This window comes from Triticum aestivum, chromosome 5A (genome assembly GCF_018294505.1).
Source record: "Triticum aestivum cultivar Chinese Spring chromosome 5A, IWGSC CS RefSeq v2.1, whole genome shotgun sequence".
Classification (NCBI taxonomy): Eukaryota; Viridiplantae; Streptophyta; class Magnoliopsida; order Poales; family Poaceae; genus Triticum; species Triticum aestivum.
The window spans coordinates 675,201,232-675,223,961 of record NC_057806.1 but is presented as its reverse complement, the minus strand read 5'-3'; the positions used below and the strand labels follow the sequence as shown (position 1 = coordinate 675,223,961).

The window sequence follows — 22,730 nt, the reverse complement described above, 5'->3', positions numbered from 1 at the left end:
GTTATTTGCTTGCTATATATATAGGGAAAGTCATTGCTCTGTTTTCAGTATTTTCTGATCCAGCACCTTTACACGGAAACTGAAACTGCTTCACTGTCATCTTATCAATATTTAAGCCGCCGGTGATGAATGCAATTAAGTTCTTCCTTTTTTTGGTTGGCCATTATTCCCTGCTGGTGCTTGCTTTTCTGCAGGCTGCTGCTGCTTTAGTTTTCATGCCTAACTAAGAACCATAAAAAAAACACTCATCTTTTAGTCCAGTTGACTCCTCTCGATGAAATAATTGCAGAGGATAAGAAATTGCTCTCTTCTTGCTTGTACATCAATCTCTTCTTCAAGTGCTGCATTTACTTTTCCACAGTCTTATGCCCAATGCTTCAGTGATAGTGCATTCTAAGCAATGGACTCCACTTGGTAGTAGTACAGTTAGTAGTACTAGCATGTTCTCTTGCTTCTACTGAGATGAAAGGAAGGACTTCAGAATTTAGATGGTACCGTTTTCATGGATAGAGTGTGCGACGATCTTACGGAGAGAAAGCATTCATTTTTTGCCCAATTGGTGCCGCTGAGATGGTACTTGTGGGGGAATTTATAATCTTGTGCTATGGTTCAGTCATTTCAATTGGGAAAAAGAGAGGGTCTCTCTCTGGGTTGGTTCATCATAATGATTTCTGGGCAGTTGGTTCATCATAAGCACTACAGGTACAGGTTTCTTCAGTAGCCTTATATTGGGCATAGGATGTTTCATAGAAAATGGCCAACACATGGTCTTCTCTCTTCTTCTTTTTTTGTGATAACTCACATGGACCTCTCCTGGCAACTGTTGTCCATTCATATTGTTTTAAGGCTTTGATTGACTAGTTGATTATAAAATCTTATGAATTTTTTGCTCCATGATCTACGCGCAAAATATTTTTAGATTCTCGGTACAGTTGTTTACGGGGGGATTTATTTGCTTACTATTTAGGGAAAGTCATTGCTCCCTTTTCAGTACTTTCTGATCCGGCGCCGATATACGGAAACTGCTTGACAGTCATCTTACCAATATTTTCGGATCCGGCACCGATATACCGGAAACTGCTTAGCTGTCATCATAGACAACATAGGCATGATTTTGGCAGTTGTTAATTTCCTGTCTGTCAGATCAGATTTGGGTTTTCTGCCATCTTTAACATGCCGGTGATGTTGCTGCTGTGCAGGTAATCAAGATCAGATTTTCCAGCATTAACTAGATTTTTGGTTCTTTGGCGAAGATGGAGCTCGTCTATTTGGAAAGGAGAAATGGATTACGCGGCGACAGCGCCGCTCCAGAGTTCAGTGGAAGGTCAGAAGATGACCATCATCAACACCTGCCGGTTGTTGCACCTGAGGTTCAGTCTGATCTGGCTCTGGTAAACTACAGGCAGACATTTCCATTAGATGAGAGGAAGAGCAGGAGCTGCCAGTCATGCCACAGGTCACCATGCTGCTGCGGTGGCGACGCGCCTCGCCTGGACTTGTGCCCGACGCTTCCTGCCAAGATGATGATCTTGGAGTTCCTGATAAGAAGCCTGAGGCACCCAACAAGAACCCACAACGTGACTGATCTCGACGACTTGATCAGCGGCGGAGCCGGCACCGGGGATGTCACTCTGGGTCCTTCGGACAAGATGATGCTGGACTCCTTACATGCGCTGGTGAACGCCAAGACAAGACCGCCAAAGAGTCCCTCTTTCTTCCTTCCGGGGGCCAAGATGAGGAAAACCAGGTCAAGATCACACACCATAACACAGTCAGAGATACTGAAGCTGATTTCCCCGGAGACATGGGAGATGTCCTCCCCCGGGGCATCGTCGCCGTCGAAGAGAAGCGCGGCGGAGCTCGCCGCGCATGAGGGCACGGCGCCTTCTTGCTCCGGCACGGCATGTCTGAGGTCAAGTCAGCCTGGTCTGTCCTCATACCCACCACCATCATCATCTCTTAGTGCAGGCCTTCTGCAATGTATATGGAAAGATGGGCTCCCTCACTTTGAACTGTCACTGGACAATCCTATGGCGATGTACACTGCAAGCCCTGTCAAGAAGCCACATGGCGACGGCAAAGCCTCCGCCACCGACTATGTCTACCTGTTCCATTCAGACGAACAAGGGAAGAAGGACTGGATGGGGAACTACTCGAGCGGCGTGTCGAAACTCGTCGGCAAGATGAAGGTGTCAAGCTCTCTGGTGCTGGGCTCAGACGGGTCAGGCTGTGTGGAGACTGAGTTTGTCATGTATGGCTCCCCTGATGACTACCTGAGGCAGATGCAGAGCGCCTACAGTGCTGCAAAAGGCAAGGGGCTGGTGAAGAGGGTGGCAGAGATCATGAGGTCGCCCAATGCTTCCTCCAGCCCGAAACATGCTGCATGGGGAAGGTTTGGCAGGCCTTCTTCCCCGCTGCGGTTCGACGACGATGTGCGCGAAATGCTCGACGCCGAACCGGGCGGCGCTGGAAAGGCGACAGGGTTGGTGAGCCTCGCCGCCGACGATCTGCCGGCCAACCAGGAGGTGGCGGCGATCGTGGTGAGGGAGCGGCGGGAAGAGCCGGCCGTCGTCGGCGGCTGGGGCCTCAAGTTCCTTGAGAAGGCCGAAGGAGCCGCTCAATCAGAGAGCAGGAATAAGAAGGCAAGGTGGTGCATAAGCGCCATTGTCCCAAGAGGCTACCACGGCGGCGTGGCTTCCGGGACTGGCGGCCCGTCGGGGCTCGTCGAGCGGTGGCGGAACGGCGGCCGCTGCGAGTGCGGCGGGTGGGACCTCGGCTGCCCCATCAGAGTGCTGAGCAACGACGGCGGCGTGTCGTCGTCGCCTGAGGACGGTGCCAAATCGGTGGAGCTGTCACCAACGGTAAGCACAATTCAGACAGGATTTTATGTTTCAGAAGTGGCATATTGTTCATCTCCGTTTCTATCTAATTCCAGGGGGCGAGGAGCGGCGGCGAGCCGGCGGTGAGGCTGGTGAGCGTCACTGAGGGCCTCTACATCCTCTACTTCGACGCCGGCGTGGTCTCGCCGCTGCAGTGCTTCGCCGCCGGCGTAGCAGTGGTCCACAGCCAGGCGCCCCAGCTCCACCCAAAACTGTGAACCGTTTGTAGTTGGGTTGAAGAAACTGACCTTCTTGTAAGATTGTTGACTTTCTCCTGAGAGATATGGCAGGCAAGTGCCCTAGAGCTCGGGCTGTTAATTCATCAGCTTTTCTGGATGAAGGCTGAAAGCCTGAAACTGTAGGAATCACAGCCCATGTAAAAAAAATGGTGCCGATATAAAGTGCACAGATTTATTCACAGCTTTTTATTTAACTGACAGATTGTCTAACTTGATCGACGAGGCAGAGAATTCAATGGGCCAATGTGCTGATTTTCGGCCGCAGTTTTCACCGCGATGGCATTCACATTAGCCACTCAAGCTGCTGTTGATTTATCAGCTACTCAAAACAAAAATTATGAAGTATTCCTGATGCACAAAAGTTTCACCCCCAACAAAACAAAATTATGGTGGCTGCAAAACTTAGCTGTAGAAAGAAACACGGTTTACAGATACTCATCACATGTACCAAAAACAACTTGCAAATTGGTTCCAGACCAAGTAACCGCTATCTCGCTCGAAAGGAGCTACTTAATTGTTGTATATGAGAAAGAAAAATCATCGGAGGAGAAAATATGGATCAAAACTTTCCGAGGCGGCGGAGCCTCCCGCCTGGTCCTCCCGCTCATGCGACCGCTTCACCAGCAAGTAAAGGTTGGAGATCAAAGGGTTCTTCAGGAAGGGCGTGATGAACCCCTCCAGATCTGAAAATTCTTGCGGATACGATTTGTGCCTGTCCTCCAATTCCGCTTGTTCTGATAACCACCTTGATTCAGTGAGAGCGTACAGGCCGAGCAGATTTGCGTATACTGACGCGAACACATCCTTGTGGTTGCCGATGCCGCCAATCCAATCGGTTTTCCCCTCTTTCTCAAGATAGCCACTCGTCAACGACGTAAGCTGGTGCAGGAAACGGTCCCTCCAGTTCTGCAACAACGCTTCACTTCTCCCTGATGTTGCCAGCTGATGCCCAGACCGCACGAGCTTCTGAATGTTTGAGCAGCTGATTTGACATATCAGCAGCTTCTCCTCGTGGTGGTTATCGATTTCTTTGTCAAATATCTGACGGACCAAGTCACCATCCGAGTCCAACGTGTTAGCAGTGTCCAAAACCATCCTTAGCAAGTACTCGACGTATTTCAGCCAGTGACCAAACAAGCAGGTTATGAATTCGAAGCTCAACGCAATCACTCTGTCCACTTGCAGTGGTGTGGAATCATCACATAGCTTATTGCCTGACCCATTTCCAATTATCTTCTGGACATCGTTGGCAAGTTTCTGCCGAAGATGGACATCCTCATCCTCCAGCAACTGGATGCATATGAACCATAAGTCAAGTATCTTGCATGCATAGAGACTGGCAAATTCACCCGCGCTAGCTTTCAAGCATTTCTCCTCGAGATGGCATTCATTGTCTTGTTCCGAAGGAATGTATGCGTTGGACACACATGCTTTGACATAATTTGCCTCTTCAAGAAGACCTGAAGCGATAATTGCTTCAGCGGCAGCCCTACGAGAATTCACAGTTTCAGATGGTGCACTTTGCTTCTTAACAAGACTGACAAAAAGGTCTGTGCTGATAATGGCTGCAGATAATCTATTCCCTTTGTGGATACTCCCAAAGGAAGTAGAGAGCTCACTCGTTTTAAAGCCTTCCGGTAACACGCCATCCCTCATCAATTTAGCAAACTGCTTCATGCACATACCCATGCAACATAGAATTATTTCTCTGGTTTTCGCATGTGACACAGTGCTGTTCAAATGAACTAATCTGTCCCAGATGGATAAAAATGTATTGCAATCTTCTCCATTGTTGAACTGGCATTCCACGTTCCATGAAAATATGATCCTTAGACTATAATAAAGGCATTTGGGGTGTTCTTCCACAGATAACCGTTCCATAATCACAGAGTGCAGACTGGCCCTAGCCCATTGATGCAAAATGTTCTTACTATCACCAGACCTGATTGATTTCACAAGCTGCAGAATCCTCTTCAGCGCTGTGATTCTAACATCATATATAGGATCGGCAAGGCAAGACATTATCTCCTTGTGCAGCTCAGTGAGGGAGACCGCACAAGGCGTCTCTGACATGCTTGAAGTCGACTGATCAAGTATTTGCGATCGAACATCTTCCTCGGCGGTTTCATCATGTCCCTTGGGAATACCAACACAGCTGAAATATGATGCAACTGTTTGCTGCTGAAATTCAATCTGGGTAGGATCATGGAAAGCATGGTGGGTTGGTGTTACATTGTTCAGACTCTGGGAACTCAATTGTAACAGCAGTGTCCGGATAACATCAGTATGCTTGCTTTTCCCTGTCCTTGCAGCATCAAGCATCTGATCCAGAACACGTAAGTATGATGTACTTACAACAGGGCATGCACATAATTTATGGCAGCCAAGCCAAGAGCACTTTGAGAGAACCTCGATTAGTTGGCCAAGAATCTGATCCTTCTTGTTACTGTCTGTCAAACCTCTGAAGTTGCTATCGAGAAGGGAAAACAGCTGCAGAAGAAGGCCATGAATTGCATTGAATGAAAAAGACTGAGAATTATTAGTTGACACTTTACGACCTCCACAAGGTAAATCATCCAGTATATCACCAACAACATGCTGCAGCCTCTCGTTAGATACCAGACCAATTAAAGCCCTTGATGCAAGGACACGAACCCGGTAGTTACTCTGGGTAGCACATTTCTGGATAAAAGGTAAAAGCAAAAATGGATCTAAAGGATCATCGGTTGCACAGCTAATGGGCGACGGCTTAAGCCTTGATAAAAGAATAAGAATAGGGCACAGGCTGGGGTGTATGGCTTTTGCGATATGTGACTCTAAATTGCCGGAAACCCCATCAGCTAATAGTTCTGTTGCAACTTTCAGTTCACTAGATAGGAATGGATGAAGTGCCGGGTACCTATACATAATAAAACAAGGCACAACTCAGTCAATAAAATAGTCAATCCCACCAACTGAATATTAGTTTGGGAAAATATTGGATATAATGTTTCACCATAAACAAACACAAGAACAAAAGGTTTACACAAGAATGGCAATCCTACATCAGGACTATAATAAATAAACTAGTACTACCTCTCTCTCAGTTTACAGGGCGTGCGCGTGCCCCTAGGTCGTCAATTTGACCAACCTAATACAAGTTATATATTACAAAAAATATATCAATATAAACTTTAGATGTTCTATTTTCAAATCGTATAATTTTTGTGTTATATAGTTTATATTAAGGTGATAAAACTGGCAACCTAGGTATACGCGTAGGACTTGTAAACTGAAAGGGAGGTAGTATTATTTTTGGAAGTAATGCCGCTCTTTTATCATATCGACAACACTGAGGTGCTGAACCAAAAAAATGATTATCAACATTATACTTGCACTAAACTAATGCTACTCCATTTTTCTCATGATATTAATGTGTAAGAACAGCATGCTAATATAAGATCACAAGACCAATGTTACCAGAATGCAAACTATATACTAAACTTGTAAGAACAGCATGGCAATATAAGACCACAATGAACTTGCCTGTGGAAGAATTCAAGGCCAGATATTGACCGTCGTGCAGATTCGCGTTTCTGCACATTCAAAAACCCAACCATGCGGCGAACCAGTGCAGTATATGCTAGACAAGCTGCATTACGCACTTCCCAGTAAGGAGATGAAAATGCATGTACTGCAACTATTGTTGCCTCAGCACAAAAACCCGAAGTGTCAGCTGCTAAATTTGCATCATTAAAGGCAGCTCTAAGCACATTGAATGCATGCACTGTAGGAACAACACCCTCATCTCGGCTTTTTGACAAATTTCCATTAGAATGAACACTTGTGGTGATTCCTGATTGCGACTCGCACGAATCTACAATGCAGTCTTTCATTGCTTCAGATTTCTGGTTGTGATCTTTCTGAAAATTAGATAAAGACGTTTTAGCAAATTCTATCAGCCATTGTAACGCCCTTGGAAGTAGCTTCTTTGGAGTTCCTTCTGGCTCTGCCAGGAACAGTGCCATAAAAGAAGCAGGGAGTCCTGCGCTCCTTCTTAGCAAATCATCCACAGTTTGCCCTTTAGCAACTGCCCTATCCATCAGTAACACCATCCACGATTCCGTCATTTTGCAGAGCCTGTGAATGATAAAAGAAATTAAAGATCCTCAGGAACTAGGATATAATCCATTAAAAATTTCTACTGGACATGATACACAACTGTTGACATGAATCTGGCTTAACTGAAAGTAAGTTTCAACTCCACATACACATAAATCCAGAATCAGGTTTCAACAAAAAATCACTACATACTACTGTACTTATGATGTCGAGACCATAATGGCGAAGAATGATGATAACGAAGAATGATGATGACAAACATCTATTAACAAGGAAAACTTGCACAGTTTTAAATTTCACCCCTCAGAATATCACAAATGTGCAGGTGTCTACAATTGCAGTATAGATGCATCACTGCATTACTCAATATATTCATGTTGAATATCATTGTACTTCTACAAGGACAAAACATTTTTTAGCAGGAGGCTGGATTTTATTACACCTCCACAAGGATGAAACTGATTAAAAAATTGGAGGATGGTGTTGTGTGATATGATATCTCACAAATTCAAGGAATGAAATGTTACCTATTGCTGAATTTTTCATACATACGTTTCAAATGTAAACAAGAATTGCAGCACCAAGTTATCATAAACAATGTTTCCCTTGGTTTCCAAAGAGGCCCTATATGGGCAAATGGAACATACCTTGAATCATTTGAGCAAAGAAGACGGTTGCAGAGGGCAGTAAGTCCAGCCCTTGTCTTATCAATTGCACCATTATGCTTCATTTTAAGAAGAACTTGCAAAAAATGATCACCCATCATCTCTAACTGTTCCACATCTAGAACCTCCCCAGACATGTTTGTCTGCTCGGTATTGTCAGACAAACTATTCTGAGATGAATTTGAGTGAGAACAGACAGGCAATGGAATTTTCCTGACGATGGTTCCAAATAGAAGGCTAACCTGAAATATAAATGGAAAACTTACACCATAGAAAGACCATTAAAAAACTATACCCGGATAACTGCATTGGTACAATAATATTGGTAATGGATCTGAGACGCAACGTATGAACTTCCCAGAAATAATAACCTTTTCTCAACCTAACAAATTTACCAAAATTATGCTCTCAAACAGGACAGAAAGTGTTACATAAATAAGTGGACAAACATGTATTTCAGAAGAGAAAAATACTGACAACAAAGTTGGTCCATGCCATATGATCAATATGTTTTAGGCAATTGCTTAAGTTCAAAACTAAAGCTAGTGAAAAGCAACTTCGAAACTTAGGTGAGTAAAGTAATAAGGAACTAATCCATTACCTCCTTCATAGCAAGCCAACAACCAACCATAATAACATGTTCAGCCGGTTTGCCATTATTCCCTGATTTGGCATTCTTCTCTGTCGTTGCTAAAGCAGTATCAGGTTGATCCTCATCAATTATATCCAAGAGAAAGGAGCCATCATCAATCATGTCATCCATATCATATGGCATATACCATGCATCAGAAGAAACTACCCACAGGGCTAGCGATGTTATACGCATTATGAGTTGAAGAAGCTTTCCAACCAAACTCCTCATCTCTGAGAAACACGATTGGATAGCTGCAGAGTTCCAATGCAGCTCATCAAATGTGTAGCGCAAGGTAAGAAGAACTCCATGAACAAAGCTTCTCTTACATGCTTCACAAAGATCCCTCTCACCCTCTTCTACAACAGTACACAGCCACTGAATGAGTGATGAAATGTACTGTGCAACTGGGTTTTGACTGGCAATTACTTCTGTATCTCCATCTGTAGATTTCGTGTAACACTGAAGGCAATCATTTTCTTCAGAGAAAACAATAACACATCCAAGCTCCAAAACATACTTCCGAAATATAAGTCGGAAGGTTAATGCGCCAGCGTCACTTTCCCGAACTCGCGGGCTTAGCACGAGTTCTTTTGCCCATCTGATAACATCATTTATGGATGCACTCTGGGAAATTCCAGGAAGAGGTGTTGGAAACTGCAACAGAATGCGGAAAGAATTTTCCCTTAGCTTGTCCCAGCTATCAATTATAGACCCTACAAATGAAATTGTTGAATCTGGCAATGTTATGCTGTCATTATAAGGATGAACATCAGTCTTCCCTTCAGAGCGACGAATAGGCCATACATCTACCATTATAAGAATAAGCTCCATTGCAATTGTTTTCCTTTCATAAGGGGCAGAAGGGTAACAAGAATTAAATAAGAAGGAGCCCAACCACTTCATGAACTGGAAGAGATCTTCCGCCCTCTGCACAGTAGTGTCCATAACAGTGTCAACAGGACGAGCTTCTTTTACAATAGAGTTTGGTGATGGCAGCCATGATCCCTGCTTTAGCTGTCTGTCCAGTGCTGTGCGCACCCTAGCAAAAAACTTTCTAAATAAACCTGCCCATTTCATTTGAAATGCTGTTGAGCTACAACGCATATTCAATGGGACTGCTAGTTTAAGCAAGCTCAGTTCCAAGGAGGATGGAAGACTTGATGTCTTGGGATTTAGGAAGAGAGATTCAGCAGCATCTATACGCAGAGTTTCATCACTATGTGTCAGTGCCAAAACAAACCAATTAGCAGGTACTCTAACAGCAATCCCTTTAACAGATATGATTACAGCACCCTTATTATCCTCCTGCTCAAGCAATTCATCAGAATCCATATGAATGTCCCCTTCCACAAGTGCGAGATTTCGAGAGACCTTTAGCAGTGAAACCAGTGCGGCTATACATTGGTCACTTTTCAATGGCACATCCAATTTATTTGCATCTGCACTTGGGCCTACAGAGATGAATCCAAGCATTGCAAATATACTGTCTGTGTCAACTTCGATGACAGTGGGTACTGCATAAGTATTTAAATTGGATCGTAGCTTGGAATTACCAGATACTAATCCCCGCATCAAAGGAGGCAAGCACAACCCTCTAAAGGCATCATATCCTTGCTCAACACCATCCTCATTCCAGCATTCATCCCTTAAATTCTCAAGGAAGCATTTTAAAAACGATGTTGCAGCACAACAAACATCATCATCTATGTAAGCATAGGCTGTTTCTAAAAGGAGGTTTGATTTCAAGCTTAGAAGAGATTTGGCACCCAGTCGCCTCGTCAAAGAAGCTAAAGGGATATATCTCCCTTTGCATCGCGGACCTAGGCGAAGTAAATCATTTGCAATGTCGCACAGAACCAATTTGACGCTTTGGTCTTCTGATGGAAGACACGATTCAATATCCAATAGGAGATCAAAGATGAGGTGCACTTGTTTTACAGTCTGACTCAAAGGATCTTCCAGGTTGCTCCATATGATTTTTAATACACGGTTGACAACATCCCTGGAGAAAGGCTTATAGTCACCAGAGAAGTCAGTGAAATCAGCCAAAACAGATGTCTTAATCTGCTGCAGACATATCTGAGTCACTGTCAGAGCATGGAAATTGAAGTGCCTATCAATGGGGTTCTCACAGTGCATGCAAAGCTCAGGTAAAATCCCATCATACAATACAGTCCATAAAGATCCATTTGAATGAAGCTGACGCACGTTGAGTGCTTTCCTTGGAATAGCCGTCAAAATCCCTCTGAGTAAACAAAGTCTACTCAAAACCGAGAGATCTCTGATTTCTTCACTCAGATGAAAATCAGAAAGTGCATCATGCGCAGCTAGATCCTCTTCATGGTCAGGAAAGATACCAAAGAGCCCTTGAGAAATAAACCAGGAAATCTGCTCGGGACTCATGAAAACCTGAATTGCAGCACAGAAGCTGACTCCAGAGGCCACCAGACAATCTCTCGAAAAGGCAGATGACTTTAGAACAGTCAGTATCGTCCTAACAGCACTCTTGAAGACAGCTGATGCCTTATCAAGTCCAGTAAACTTAGAAGGGTAACGCTGCAGCAAGTAGTACATGCAAGACATGGCCTCTTGGCACTGCTCCATCACAACTGGAGATGGCCGGGACCCATCATCTATGTCCCTAATAACTCCGTCAAGCCCGGCCACCACATCCCATGCCATGATCTCTACACCCTTCTCAACTGCCTCATTGAGAAAACCCAACTTGGGGTAGCCAATCAGTGACAACGCAGCTCGAGATACCAAAAATCTCTTCTTTGCCTTGACACCAGAGGCACCATACTCTTCACATAGCAAAGTAAAGCAGGCACTAATGAGTGCAGAGAACTTGTTGCACTTGGCAAGCACAGATATTAGCACCCGATGGAGAGGGAGCGAGTTCTCAAAGAAGAGGATCTCCAAATAAAGCTTGGCGGCAGCAAGCACGGCATCGTCAGATATCGCTGGAGCAGAAAGAAACTGCACAAACGCCGAGGCGAAGTCCTTGACAACAACAATCTGCGCGTAGGTGGACGGCAGGGATATCAAATTGTTCAACTGGGCGAAGAAATTGGACGCAGAGACCTGGGCCGGCACAAGGGGTAGTGCTTCCAGGTAGTGCTTGGGGAAGACGACCGATGTGTAGGTGTAGCGATGCCGGTGCTGCAGTGACCGCCAATTGGACGACATTATGCACCAATACCAACCAATTCAACCTGACAGACAGAGAGATAAATAAATAAATTCGTCAGTTCCAGCACGATATTCTGCTCAGCAACAAGAATGGATCATAATTGGGAAACTTAGAGCTCTTGTGATTCAGATGAGTAAATAGGTATTAAACGAAGAACTAATCAAACCACGCGCTGCTCCCCACCTTCGCGTGATGCCGCCTCTTGCTGCTGTCTTCACCGGCCCGTTCTGCTCCTGGCCTCTGCTCTCTGCATAACCCGCAAGTCTGGCCTGCACCAAATTCAGTGATGCACGGTTAGCTGCGAGCAAGCAGCAGCAAGCAATTTGAATCCCTCTACCAAAGCCGGCAGCAAACAAGCATCAACAAGCAGTGGCGGTTTGATTACACTAGTAGTAGTAGATCTTCAACAGGTTTGGTCAGTGTACTGCGCAAACCTATTGGAAAAAGTCATCAGCTAATGACTGAAAGCAGACAAGCAGACCTAGGCGCGGCGGCGGCGGCAGGAAGAACAGAACAACTCCACGGCGGCCAGCAGGTGCACGGCGCCGCGGCGAGCTCCTAAACCTAGGTCGCCGCCGGGGATAAGGGGTGAGCGCGAGAGCAGGAAACTCACCGCCGGGTGGTTGCCTCTGCTGCTGTCCGTCGCCGGGAGGTATCCGCCGGCGTCTAAGGCCACCGGAGCTTCGCCGTCGACTGCAACCTGAGCGCCGCCGCAGCTCGCCGCCACGGGGAAGAGGAGAGGAGGGGAGGGGAGGAGGGGTTTAGGGTTTCCTCTCTTTTTTTTATTCCAAACTTTTCCCCTCTAAACCTTGTTTTTTCTCCGAGGCCACTCTGACCAGAGTACCCTTTTCTTTAAGCCATACGGCATATTTTATTCAGTTTTGCTAAAGCACATCTAGATGTGTCATAAATATTGCACATCTAAGTTATATGACATTAATCTTAAGATTTATGTGAATAGTTTCTTCTTCTTTTTTCTTTTTTTCTTTATGCTTGATTCACTCATTTAGATGTGCAATAAGGGCATCTCCAGCCGTTGGCCTCCTAGGAGGGGCAAAAAATCGCCCCCTGGGGGCGCACCGGCGCTAAACCGCGCACTGGGGGCGTGATGCCCCCCAGTCGCGGCCCCCCACGGATTTTTAAAATGTTTAAATTCGGCGCAAACACAACGCAAACACGTTCGAGTTCGTTCAAATTTAAACATATTTTACAAAAAAAAGAAAAACTACCGCGGGCTACCCCCGCCGTCTCCCTCGCCGCCCGTCCACGCGGTTCTACATGCCGAGGAGGCTGTAGAACCGCGTGTAGTCACCGCCGCCGCCGTCGTCGTCGTCGTCGCCCCCGCCGACGCCTCCGCCGTCCCTGCTGCATCCCTTCCCCGGTTGGCGCGGCGGGTTGGACGGTCCGAGGGCGTCGTCGTCATCGTCGCTGTCGAGGACCACGTCGTCGTGCTCGTCCTCGTGCCCACGCTTGCGGGCGGCGATCTCCTCCAGGGCCCGGCGCTGCTGGACCATCTCGTCGCACTGGCTATCTCCTCAGGGCGTCCTCGTCGGAGAAGCCACGCCGGGCTATCTCCTCGTACTCCGCGGGGAGGTCGGGCTTCGGCTTGGGCTCGACAAGGACGAAGCGGCCGGTGGGAGAGGCGTTGTCGCCGATGCGGACGCCGGAGCTGCGGGTGCGCGCGCTGACAGGCGTGCCCTGGGGCTCCGGCTTGACGAGGCGGAGGTGGAGGCAGGGGGAGCCGCCGGACGAGGAGGAGGACCCCCCGGTCTCCATGCGCCTCGGGGTCCAGGAGCTTCCCCGGCGGCGTGGGAAGGACGGGGGAGCGGGGTACTCGAGGCGCGGCGTGTTGCCGCCCTCGATGTACTCGAGGACGTCCTCCAGCATGTGCCTGGGCACGCCCCACCACCGACGCCGGCCGACGGCGTTGAGCCTGCCGGAGGGCTCGACGCCGTTGGTGGCCTCGAGCTGCTCGGCGTGACGGCGACGAAAATAAGGCTCCCAGAGCGGGCTGTCGGGGACGTACCGTGGCCCCTCCCTCGCCGCACGCAGCAGGGACGAGTGGATGCGTGCGATCTCTGCACGCCGTGCCGCGCCGGTGGTTACCGGGGGCACTGGCACGCCGCCGGCGCTGATCCTCCACGCCCCGGGCACCCGCATGTCCGGCGGGACCGGGTACTCGGCCTCGAAAAGGAGGCGAGCCTCATTCTCGTGTAGATGGCGGCGGCCGAAGCCGTTCGCCGCCGCGGCGTCGCCTGGGAAGCGCTCGGCCATGGGTGTGACGAACTGGAGACGGCGAGAGAGAGGAGAGGGAGGAACGACGACGGCGAGAGAGTGCGAGTCGCCGAGTGCGCTGGGGCGCGTCTTATATAGGCCGAGGCGCCGCCCGTGCGCTAGCCGCCGTGAGTACGCGTGGCGGGCGAGGGAGGGCGAGGGACGCGCGTCATCCGATCTTCACTACGCCGCCTGTGAGGCATCAATGGCACAGGCTGACCGGCGCGGCAGCACGATAGCTTTGGCATTGATTCGCCACGGGAAACGAGGCGATGAGGACGACGAAGGGGCGAGAAGAGAGCCGTGTCCCTGACACGGCGGGCCCGCGGCTGTTTCGCGCCAAAACAGTTCGCCCCGGCGCCCCCGGGCGCCTCCCAGCGCGCCGGGTTCGGCCTGGGTCCGCCGGCGCTGTTTTCGGCCCAAGCCGGCGAAAATCGAGCTCCTGCGGCGCGACTGGGCCGATTTTTCGGCGCCGGCGCAAAAAAACCACCTGGGGAGGCCTTCCTGGGGGCGCGGCTGGAGATGCCCTAACTAGAGCACATCTAGATGTGCTCTAGACATACCCTACTTTATTCATCCTTTTTCTTTGGATGCACAATTTCTATCAAGCCTATCAATGCATTTTCTCACATACTTGTAGTAATTGGAGCACAGTTTGATTAAACTTTCTTTTCCTCCTACTAATAATTTTATTTTTTTTATAATTTCAGGCAATTGACGACACTTTTCGAAAGACGAACAAAACTGTCGCTTCTATCTACTTCCATCATAATGGGGAGACCAATGTATTTATCAGACATAGTCCATAGTATCTGTCATGATATTTAATATAGAGCAAACATGCGCCTTCAAATCGACATTAACACGGGGGCTAAAAAATGTTGCATTTCCTTTAACTCGCCATTTGTTTGGAGCTGGTGCGATCTTACTCAAGAACTTATCTCAACAGGTTTGCATTAACAACATTTAATTTATCTTCATAAGGACTAGAGAATCATCAACAAAAAATAAAATGTGTAACTATGGTGCATTTTTGCACACCCTCAACCCTTTAATGTCATGAATCTCCACTTTATGAGCCAAAAGACTTGATCCCCTCTACACAAATAAAAAATAGATATGGAAACAAATAATCTCCCTCATGGAGACCTCAGGTTGGTACAAATTGACCAGTTTGATCATTGAATCTAACATTATACTTTACTTACTTCACACATGCCATTAATAGATCAAGCAACTACCTCTAAAACCACCAACTGAATCATCATGTACTCCAAAAAAAGAAATCCACTCAACACGAGTATATGCTTTGTGCCTATCAAGTTTCATTGCACGATACCCTTCCTTTCAATGTTTTCCATTTTTATCGTATCCATACACTCATAAGCCGCTATTATCGGTAAGGAGACGTCTGAGCACAAGAGTACTCTCAGTAGGAAAAATGATTTTATCTAACACTCTATTTAAACACATGGCTGTCATTTTTTTATAACTTTGTAAAGCACATTACATAAGCTAATAAGATGGTATTAGGTAACTCTATCCGGATCTTCAGTTCTAAGGATAGGAAAAATAACAGTACCATTCCACCAATCAAGTGTGACTTTATCATTCATCGCACATAACACTTCATTGCATAGAGAATCCCCAATAATATGACAACATTTAAAAAAATATTTCATGCAAACTATCATACCTGGAGCCTTCATGTCGCCAATTGAAAAAATAGCCTTTTTCACATCCTCCGTCGATAGGGCCTCTTAAGCTTCTTGTACATGTCGGAAGTCACTTAAGGTATAACTTTCTCTAAGAATTTCAGATCAACATCATCCACCTCCGTGGTAAACAATCCAGAAAAGTAACTAGAGATCATCGGGTTAAGGTATGCAGTACATTGCCAATGAATCCCTGATCATCCTTTAGAGGGTTTTTTTGTTGCATGCCCTCCTCGCACTAGCAGAACACTGAAGAAAAGATGTGTATCGGTCTTCAAACTTGAGCCAATCCACTCTACTCCTTGTGCATAGTACAGTTCTTGCTCAATAAACTTATATTTCTATCATTAACTATTTTGCGTAGCTAGCCAGGTTTTCATCCGTCAGCGCATCTCATGTTACTTTCTCTGAGCATTATGTAACCTTTTTCCTCTTTCCTTGTAGGACATTTTTATCCAGTGATAAGACTTTGGTGGATAGCAGCAAGTTTTCCCGCTAGATCATGAGCAGGCGCTGCAGAATCTGACGCAGTCTCCACCACTTCCCTGAACTGAGCCTCACATAACCAGTGAGCTTTGAATTACAACACCGTTGGTTCACTATAATCAAACTGTCGGCCTTCATCCCAATGCATCAAAGTTGCTCCGTGATCTTACCGACTGTACTCTAGGTTTTCTAGCATGGCATCAACAAATTTGACATCTCTTCCAAGAGTGTGGATTTTGTACCCCCATATGAGTGTACCCTCCATCTAAACCATTCAGTTTGCATCATGATTCGTGCTATCCTTTTATATAGATATTCCTCTTTTTTGTTTCTTCCAAACAGGAGAAAATTTGACCTTGAAACTTTGCAGATCAACTATACACAATGAATGTACCCCCTCTGCTCGCAAGCTCATATGCACCCTTATGAATAGTAAAAAAACATTTGAAAAAAATCTGATTTTTTGTGGGGAGTAAACATTGACGAATTCTCAACATGTGTGCAAATTTTCTTGAAGAACACATAATCCAAAATTCTTCCTAAAAAACCAAAATTGATGCTTCAAGAAACAGACTTTTGGAGCATGAATTTTTTTCTCAGGAAATCATTTTTGGAATGTTGTTTCTTCATGAAGATTTGCACGCATGTTCAGAATTTGTCAATGTTTCATTCCAAAAGGTTCCATTAAAAAAGTATTTACATTTTTTTAAAAATTTACTGTTCATGAGGGTGCATATGAGCTCGCGAGCAGAAACTTCATGTCCTATACACAAGTGTCACTCATTGTATATAATGTTTCTGATTTTTTTATGAAACATAAATTTGTCAAAATTCAAACGAATTGTATCATTTTTAAAAATTTATGTTGTGCCCAAAAATCTGAAAACTTTTCTGCACATGGTAGTACTTGTGTGATGTTGATCCGCAAAGTTTCGAGTTCAAATATTCTTTTATTTTTTTAGAGCAAATATTCTTTTATTTTGGAGAAACAGAAAAGAGAAGTCTTATTGTATGAATTTTAATGCAAGAATGGACGGTGAGGATAGAGGGTACACTGATATGCGGGTACAACCAGAACTTTCCTTCCAACCATCATTCCTAAGAGGCCAATCAAGCTGTTTCCGGACATTACCCTAAAAAATCCGAAAACATTTCTACACATCGTAGTACTTGTGTGATGTTGATCCGCAAAGTTTCAAGTTCAAATGTTCTTTTATTTGGGAGAAACAGGAAAGAGAAGTTTTTTTGCACGAATTTTAATGCTAGAATGGATGGCGATGATAGAGGGTACACTGATAGAGGGGTACACTGATAGAGGGTACACTGATAAGAGCCCGATCAAGCCGTTCCCGGACCTTACCCCGGTGTCAAGTAAACTGTTCTCTTGAGTAACCAAAGTCCGTCAGATTACATTCCTGAATCAGATATCTAAACTCCTGCATGTACCCCCATACATGCCTCTGAGCCTCCATATATATTATCCTGCCCACTCCCCACAAACACATGGATATAATTGTCCGTTTCGTGTCGTAGGGAGATTGCCACTTCTTTTTTCTAGAACAATAACAAGGCCCCACTTTTGCCATCACTCTGAACAACTTCCTTATGGTCCATCCCTAACCTTCGCCTAAGACATTCAGCCGGCCTATTGTGAAGGTGTGTCTGTGATAAGAAAATAATGCTCCCCGCCCCCCTTGTGTTTCTGGACTTCCAAATGTGCACGAACTGTCAGACTTTTTAAGGGCACGACAGTTTCATCCTAAGATTTTCATTGCCGACGGCCCCTGGGGTCGCCGATGGATCCATTTATATTTTCTCCCAAGAGATTACTTCCTCCATATGGTTTGGGCATCTCCCAGCAAAAACGCCTTTGTTTTCACACGAGTACTATCAAAGGAATCTGATTTGCAGCTTCAACAATCAAAAGGACGCGGAAGTACAGTCAAGTTTTAAACACACAAGCCGGACAAAAAAAAAATCAAGCAGAGGATATCAGGGCAATTTCCCCTTTGCAGATAAGGTGTATGTCACAATGGCACAAATATTCACGACGTTCACGAACACTTTGAGCTAGTAGCAAAAGCTTGAGAACAGAGCACGACAATCACAGTGGAAGTTTTTCTTCATTTTCTCTCTCGCGGGGTATCACAGTGGGAGCTGACGACCAGCTGCACCAGCACGGAACCCATAGAAGATAACAGAGCAGGACAATGACATGTCCCCTCCATACAAAGTCATCTGAAACAATGCTGTACAGGAATATACTTGTATACACACAATAACCGTTGTATGATTGGCCTCCATCGAGCAATCAGACTAGTAAAAAGAAGACGATGCCCGACTTGAAGAATAATTCCGACATACATTCGACGGGAACTACCAAGCTCACCGGAACGACCATTGTATCTCCTCTAGAGTTCTTCCCTTGGTCTCCGGCACCCAGAGGACGATGAACACGAGCGTGAACGCGCTCACGAGCGTGTAGCACACAAAGGTACCTGCCGAGATCGTAAACGAACAGAAATGATCTCCGTCAGGTCCGTGCCGCGGGTCCATAATTCTACTTGAGGGAAGAGGGAAGAGTGTGAACCTCCAGCACTCCAGCTGAGCAGCAAGTTTGCTGTCATTGTTATCCCAAAGGAGGTCAGCCAGTTGGCGAGCGTCGCGAAGCTTCCCGCCAGGCTCTTGATGCTAACCGGCAGGATCTACAAACACATAAAAAGTCCAGCAATATGGTTATGTGAATGCTCCAGTGACATGCCTAAACCACATTACTTATGAGCTATGGTGCTGGTATACAGTGTGAAGATTCACTATACCTCGGACATTATGACCCATGGAATGGCGCCCATACCGAAGGAGAAGGTGATTACACAAGCCTGCACAAGTGTCAGGTTAGTATTTCGGGCAGAGCTCGTGGATCTGCGATGTAAATTTTCAGACCAAACAATCTAGTTGGTGGATGGACATACCACAATAGCCAGCAAGGAGACCATGCTTAATATGTAATACATGTCAGAATCTTGTGGAACGTTGTCCTGGAACAAATTAATCATGGTAATATAAGAAGGTCATTCAGCACAAGAGGCCCTGCGACAATATCACCAATAAAAAAAAATCCCCATCCACGTAATAGACTATTATAAGGGTGTTGGTATATCCGTATACTAAACAAGAACAACAATAACAATAACAAAGCCTTTAGTCCCAAACAAGTTGAGGTAGGCTACAGCTGAAACCCATAAGATCTCAAAACAAACTCATGGTTCTGGCACATGGATAGCTAACTTCCACGCACCTCTGTCCACGGCTAGTTCTTTGGAACCATATAGTAAAGAAACCTGAAAATACCTTGAGAAAAAATATGACGGCAACCGCAAGAAGGCTTAGAGTCATCCCGGCAGAAGAGATCTGGAAGTTGAAGCGAGAGCTAAATTATAGTTAGAGACAAGTAACAATCTGGTTTCACAGAGAGGAGGAAGTTACAATAAGTAGGATCCGTCTGCCAGCTCTGTCTAGTAACCAGGTTGTAATTCCAGTGGCAAGAACCTGATGATAAATGATGTCAGCAGCTTAATGTGAACTACTAAGAAACAAGAAATGATCTATATGAAGTTGCACACCATAATAGCTCCAAGTCCACATGCGGCCAAGTTGCTGTTTGTAAGACCTGAAGAGCTTCTCATGTTAAATATAACACTACAATATTGCACTGAAGGAAATTTAATGACCAAATTGTACAACTTGCCTGCAGCTTTGAAGATGCTGCCTGCATAAGACAGTATAGCGCTGATCCCACTTAGCTGTTGCAGTACAAGCAGACCAATTCCTAGCTGCCAGGTTGTACCACAATCATGATTACAAAATGCAATTGTGAATTTTGGTATGAAATAAACCAGCAAATCAAGGAAGTTACTGTCAGGGGCATGCGGAATTTCTTTTGGTTTAACTCTTGGAAATGGATTGCCGTCCTTTTGTTTGCTGATGCTACCGCTATCTGCGTAATTTGCAGAATATTAAAGCAAGCGAACATTGGTGACTAAGCTGAAAGTACGTCACATAGATAGATTTGTAGTTGGTCAGACTAGAAGAACGAAAAAGGAAGGTGCTTGCCTTTATATCATTCACTTCTGAGGTGATGTCGGTCTCAGATCCTCTCAAAACTTGTAGAGAGGCTTCGAAATCATCCATCTTGTTCATCTTTGCCTAGAGATTGATGCACAAGAGTGGTTAATGGAAATTTCAGAATGATGCGGCACTTTGTATACACTTGCGTATACAAACCAGCCATCTTGGAGATTCTGGAATGAAGAACATGCCAGGTATCAATATTGTGCATGGCAAGGTTCCTAGAAGAATGATAACCAGAGATTTGAATCAGAAATAGTCAGGGTGCAGAAACTAAAAGCATACACATTCGCTTAAGCTCATAAAGTACTAGCGAAATCAGCATATAGATTACTAACACGGCAACTTTTCCTTCAAAAGCTTAAACAGAAATATTTGCCTAGTCATATTTGTGAACTTAAATATCAGAGGTTAAGTGAAAACAGCAAAGTTCAGTAACGAGTCGGCACTTAGTCATGTACCTATCAATGCAAGCATCCTCCAAGAAACAAACATGCCTAGCACATAGGCCAACATCATCCCCGTTGTTACAGACAACTGCAGAATGAACAATTGCACAAGCTATTAGGTCTTTGCTTGACAAGAAGACAAGATGCATGGGAGGATAGGCCTACCGGGTTCACAGAGCCCAGAGCGCCCCTCTTGTTCCGAGGAGAAATCTCTGCTATGTATACAGGCACCTGTTATCACATAACTCACAGATCAAGACCATGTATTTTAACTAGTCCAAGATTCTTTTGACAACAAATAAACTTCACAATGGGATGGTCTACTTTGTTCCAACAAGCCACAATACTGACATCCTGTTGATCTTTTTCTTTCTTTTCTCTGAACAACTTAACCAGATAGATGTGTGCATAGATCTTCCATGGCAAAAATAAGTAAACACAGAGTGTTCTTAAACTAACCGTGTAGGATATGATACCAACACCAAATCCTTCAAGAAACCGCCCCATATACAGAAACGTAGTGTCCTGTAAAACAAACGCCGACAAGCGTCAGGTTCAGAAGCAGCAAATGGTGAAACTAAGCTTCGGAAAAAAGGTACCATCGTACCTTTGCCAAGGAGATGGCAAGCCAACCGATGATGTTAGGAATAGCAGCAATCATCAACGCCTGGAAAATCAATTCACAAGCTTGTTAGAGCTCAAGAGAAGATCATCAGTGCAGTTAGGTACCGAAACACTGCGAAGATACGACCAACATACAGAAGTTTGACACTGCAATAATAAACCACCACAATTGGGGTCGACTTTGCAGTTTTCGCCAAAAAAGACACCGGCCCGCCGTAAGCAGTGATGACTTGCTTAACGGACTGTGAAGCTCTTTCTGAAGCGTGGGGCCGGACCTCCAGGCGGGGCGACGACGGCCGAGACCAAATAGCTGTTAGACATTTTCACGAACACCTCGCGTGCGCGCCAGTGCCTCCCTCTGGCTCGCGCGCTCCAGCTGTTGAGGCTCGGCTGTCGGCTCCAGTGCGTACCTGAGACGACCCTGGCTAGCTCCCGGGGAGGGACACCGGCTGGAACCCGGCGCGGCGCAGCTTGTCCGTCCGCGGCGGCGAGCTCATCCTGGCAACGTCCCACAGTCTCACTCCTGGTTTGGTTCATTCTCGCAAAGATTTCTTTACAGTATCGTACTCTCACAGTCTCACTCCAGTTTTACATACAAGTTCACTGTCAAAAATATACTAATTTGTAGTTATGCGAGACCATGAACACTAACCGAGGCAAATCGATGATGTTCGCCTCGTAAGACACTCTGCTCGGTAATAATATAGAAACACTGATGGACGTTATGGTCTTCTCCCATGTGTGTGTGTTGAGCTTACCAACTAGACTTTGCAAAGCACATGTGTTTAGCTTCTTGTTGCTAAGTTTTCTCATTAATTAGTTGTAGGTTGTAAATTATGTTTTCACTTAGCACGCGCATGGTTTTTTGTGGAGTCATCAAAGTCTCCTCTCTCGAATTAATTATCTTGTCACATCAGATTTTCTTGGCAGTTTTAGGGCATCTTCAAAGCGGACCCTCAAACCACCCGCACTCATCTAGATCGAGCGGTCCGGACGCACTTTGGCATCCAATGGCGTCCCGCATCTATCCGTGAACCAGTTTGGTTGTTCGTTTTCCCACAATCGGAAGCAAACTAGGGGGGCTTTGCGGGAGTCCGAAGCTCCGCCATGCAGAATTCTGACACCCCAAGCCACCTGAAACTACATCTAGACCCCGTGTCTCCATCCCTTCTCCCTTCCTCTGCATATGCTTCCTCCCTCGTCAATGTTACCGCTATACCACTCGGCCGCCCGCCAAGCCGGACCTTCGCTCCAACCGGCCTTCACGCGCGCTTTGCCTATGTCATCGTTCCACACTTCCCAACCGTTCGTCGCGCAGGTATCATCCGCCTCGGCGGATGCTG

At 45.9% G+C, this 22,730-nt stretch overlaps 3 protein-coding genes across 4 annotated transcripts in view; 1 reads left to right on the top strand and 2 right to left on the bottom strand.

Moving 5' to 3' along the window:
- Nucleotides 1-3,297, top strand: part of LOC123105901 (uncharacterized) — a 5,991-nt gene extending 2,694 nt beyond the window's left edge. For both annotated transcript variants that reach the window (XM_044528079.1, XM_044528078.1), the window contains 2 exons: nucleotides 1,200-2,861; nucleotides 2,936-3,297. In XM_044528079.1, coding sequence (XP_044384014.1) covers nucleotides 1,254-2,861; nucleotides 2,936-3,097 — 1,770 coding nt within the window. In that variant the 5' untranslated portion in view covers nucleotides 1,200-1,253 and the 3' untranslated portion in view covers nucleotides 3,098-3,297. The remainder of the gene's footprint in view (nucleotides 1-1,199; nucleotides 2,862-2,935) is intronic.
- A 126-nt stretch (nucleotides 3,298-3,423) lies between these two features.
- Nucleotides 3,424-12,541, bottom strand: LOC123105900 (thyroid adenoma-associated protein homolog). The gene is made up of 6 exons (XM_044528077.1): nucleotides 12,325-12,541; nucleotides 11,895-11,980; nucleotides 8,486-11,733; nucleotides 7,867-8,126; nucleotides 6,644-7,237; nucleotides 3,424-6,017 (listed from the first exon to the last, which is right to left on the bottom strand). The coding sequence occupies exons 3-6, from the start codon at nucleotides 11,705-11,707 to the stop codon at nucleotides 3,656-3,658; spliced, it is 6,438 nt and encodes a 2,145-aa protein (XP_044384012.1). The 5' UTR covers nucleotides 11,708-11,733; nucleotides 11,895-11,980; nucleotides 12,325-12,541; the 3' UTR covers nucleotides 3,424-3,655.
- Nucleotides 12,542-18,176: 5,635 nt separating this feature from the next.
- Nucleotides 18,177-22,730, bottom strand: part of LOC123105898 (sugar transporter ERD6-like 4) — a 15,231-nt gene continuing 10,677 nt past the window's right edge. Inside the window, exons 3-17 of the mRNA XM_044528076.1 lie at nucleotides 21,371-21,430; nucleotides 21,223-21,288; nucleotides 20,929-20,994; nucleotides 20,776-20,851; nucleotides 20,471-20,535; nucleotides 20,300-20,392; nucleotides 20,103-20,183; nucleotides 19,935-20,019; nucleotides 19,810-19,856; nucleotides 19,673-19,735; nucleotides 19,538-19,597; nucleotides 19,159-19,224; nucleotides 19,006-19,065; nucleotides 18,777-18,891; nucleotides 18,177-18,684 (exon numbers count right to left, since the gene is read on the bottom strand). Of these exons, the coding sequence (XP_044384011.1) occupies nucleotides 18,572-18,684; nucleotides 18,777-18,891; nucleotides 19,006-19,065; nucleotides 19,159-19,224; nucleotides 19,538-19,597; nucleotides 19,673-19,735; nucleotides 19,810-19,856; nucleotides 19,935-20,019; nucleotides 20,103-20,183; nucleotides 20,300-20,392; nucleotides 20,471-20,535; nucleotides 20,776-20,851; nucleotides 20,929-20,994; nucleotides 21,223-21,288; nucleotides 21,371-21,430 (1,116 nt within the window). The 3' untranslated portion in view covers nucleotides 18,177-18,571. The remainder of the gene's footprint in view (nucleotides 18,685-18,776; nucleotides 18,892-19,005; nucleotides 19,066-19,158; nucleotides 19,225-19,537; nucleotides 19,598-19,672; nucleotides 19,736-19,809; nucleotides 19,857-19,934; nucleotides 20,020-20,102; nucleotides 20,184-20,299; nucleotides 20,393-20,470; nucleotides 20,536-20,775; nucleotides 20,852-20,928; nucleotides 20,995-21,222; nucleotides 21,289-21,370; nucleotides 21,431-22,730) is intronic.

Bases quoted from the DNA above. Each gene is read 5' to 3' on its own strand.
- LOC123105900 (XM_044528077.1), bottom strand. From the start codon at position 11,707: ATGTCGTCCAATTGGCGGTCACTGCAGCACCGGCATCGCTACACCTAC. The intron at 8,127-8,485 runs GTAATGGATTAG...TTTATATTTCAG, and splicing joins GTTGGCTTGCTATGAAGGAG to GTTAGCCTTCTATTTGGAAC. The intron at 7,238-7,866 runs GTATGTTCCATT...TATCATTCACAG, and splicing joins CTTTGCTCAAATGATTCAAG to GCTCTGCAAAATGACGGAAT.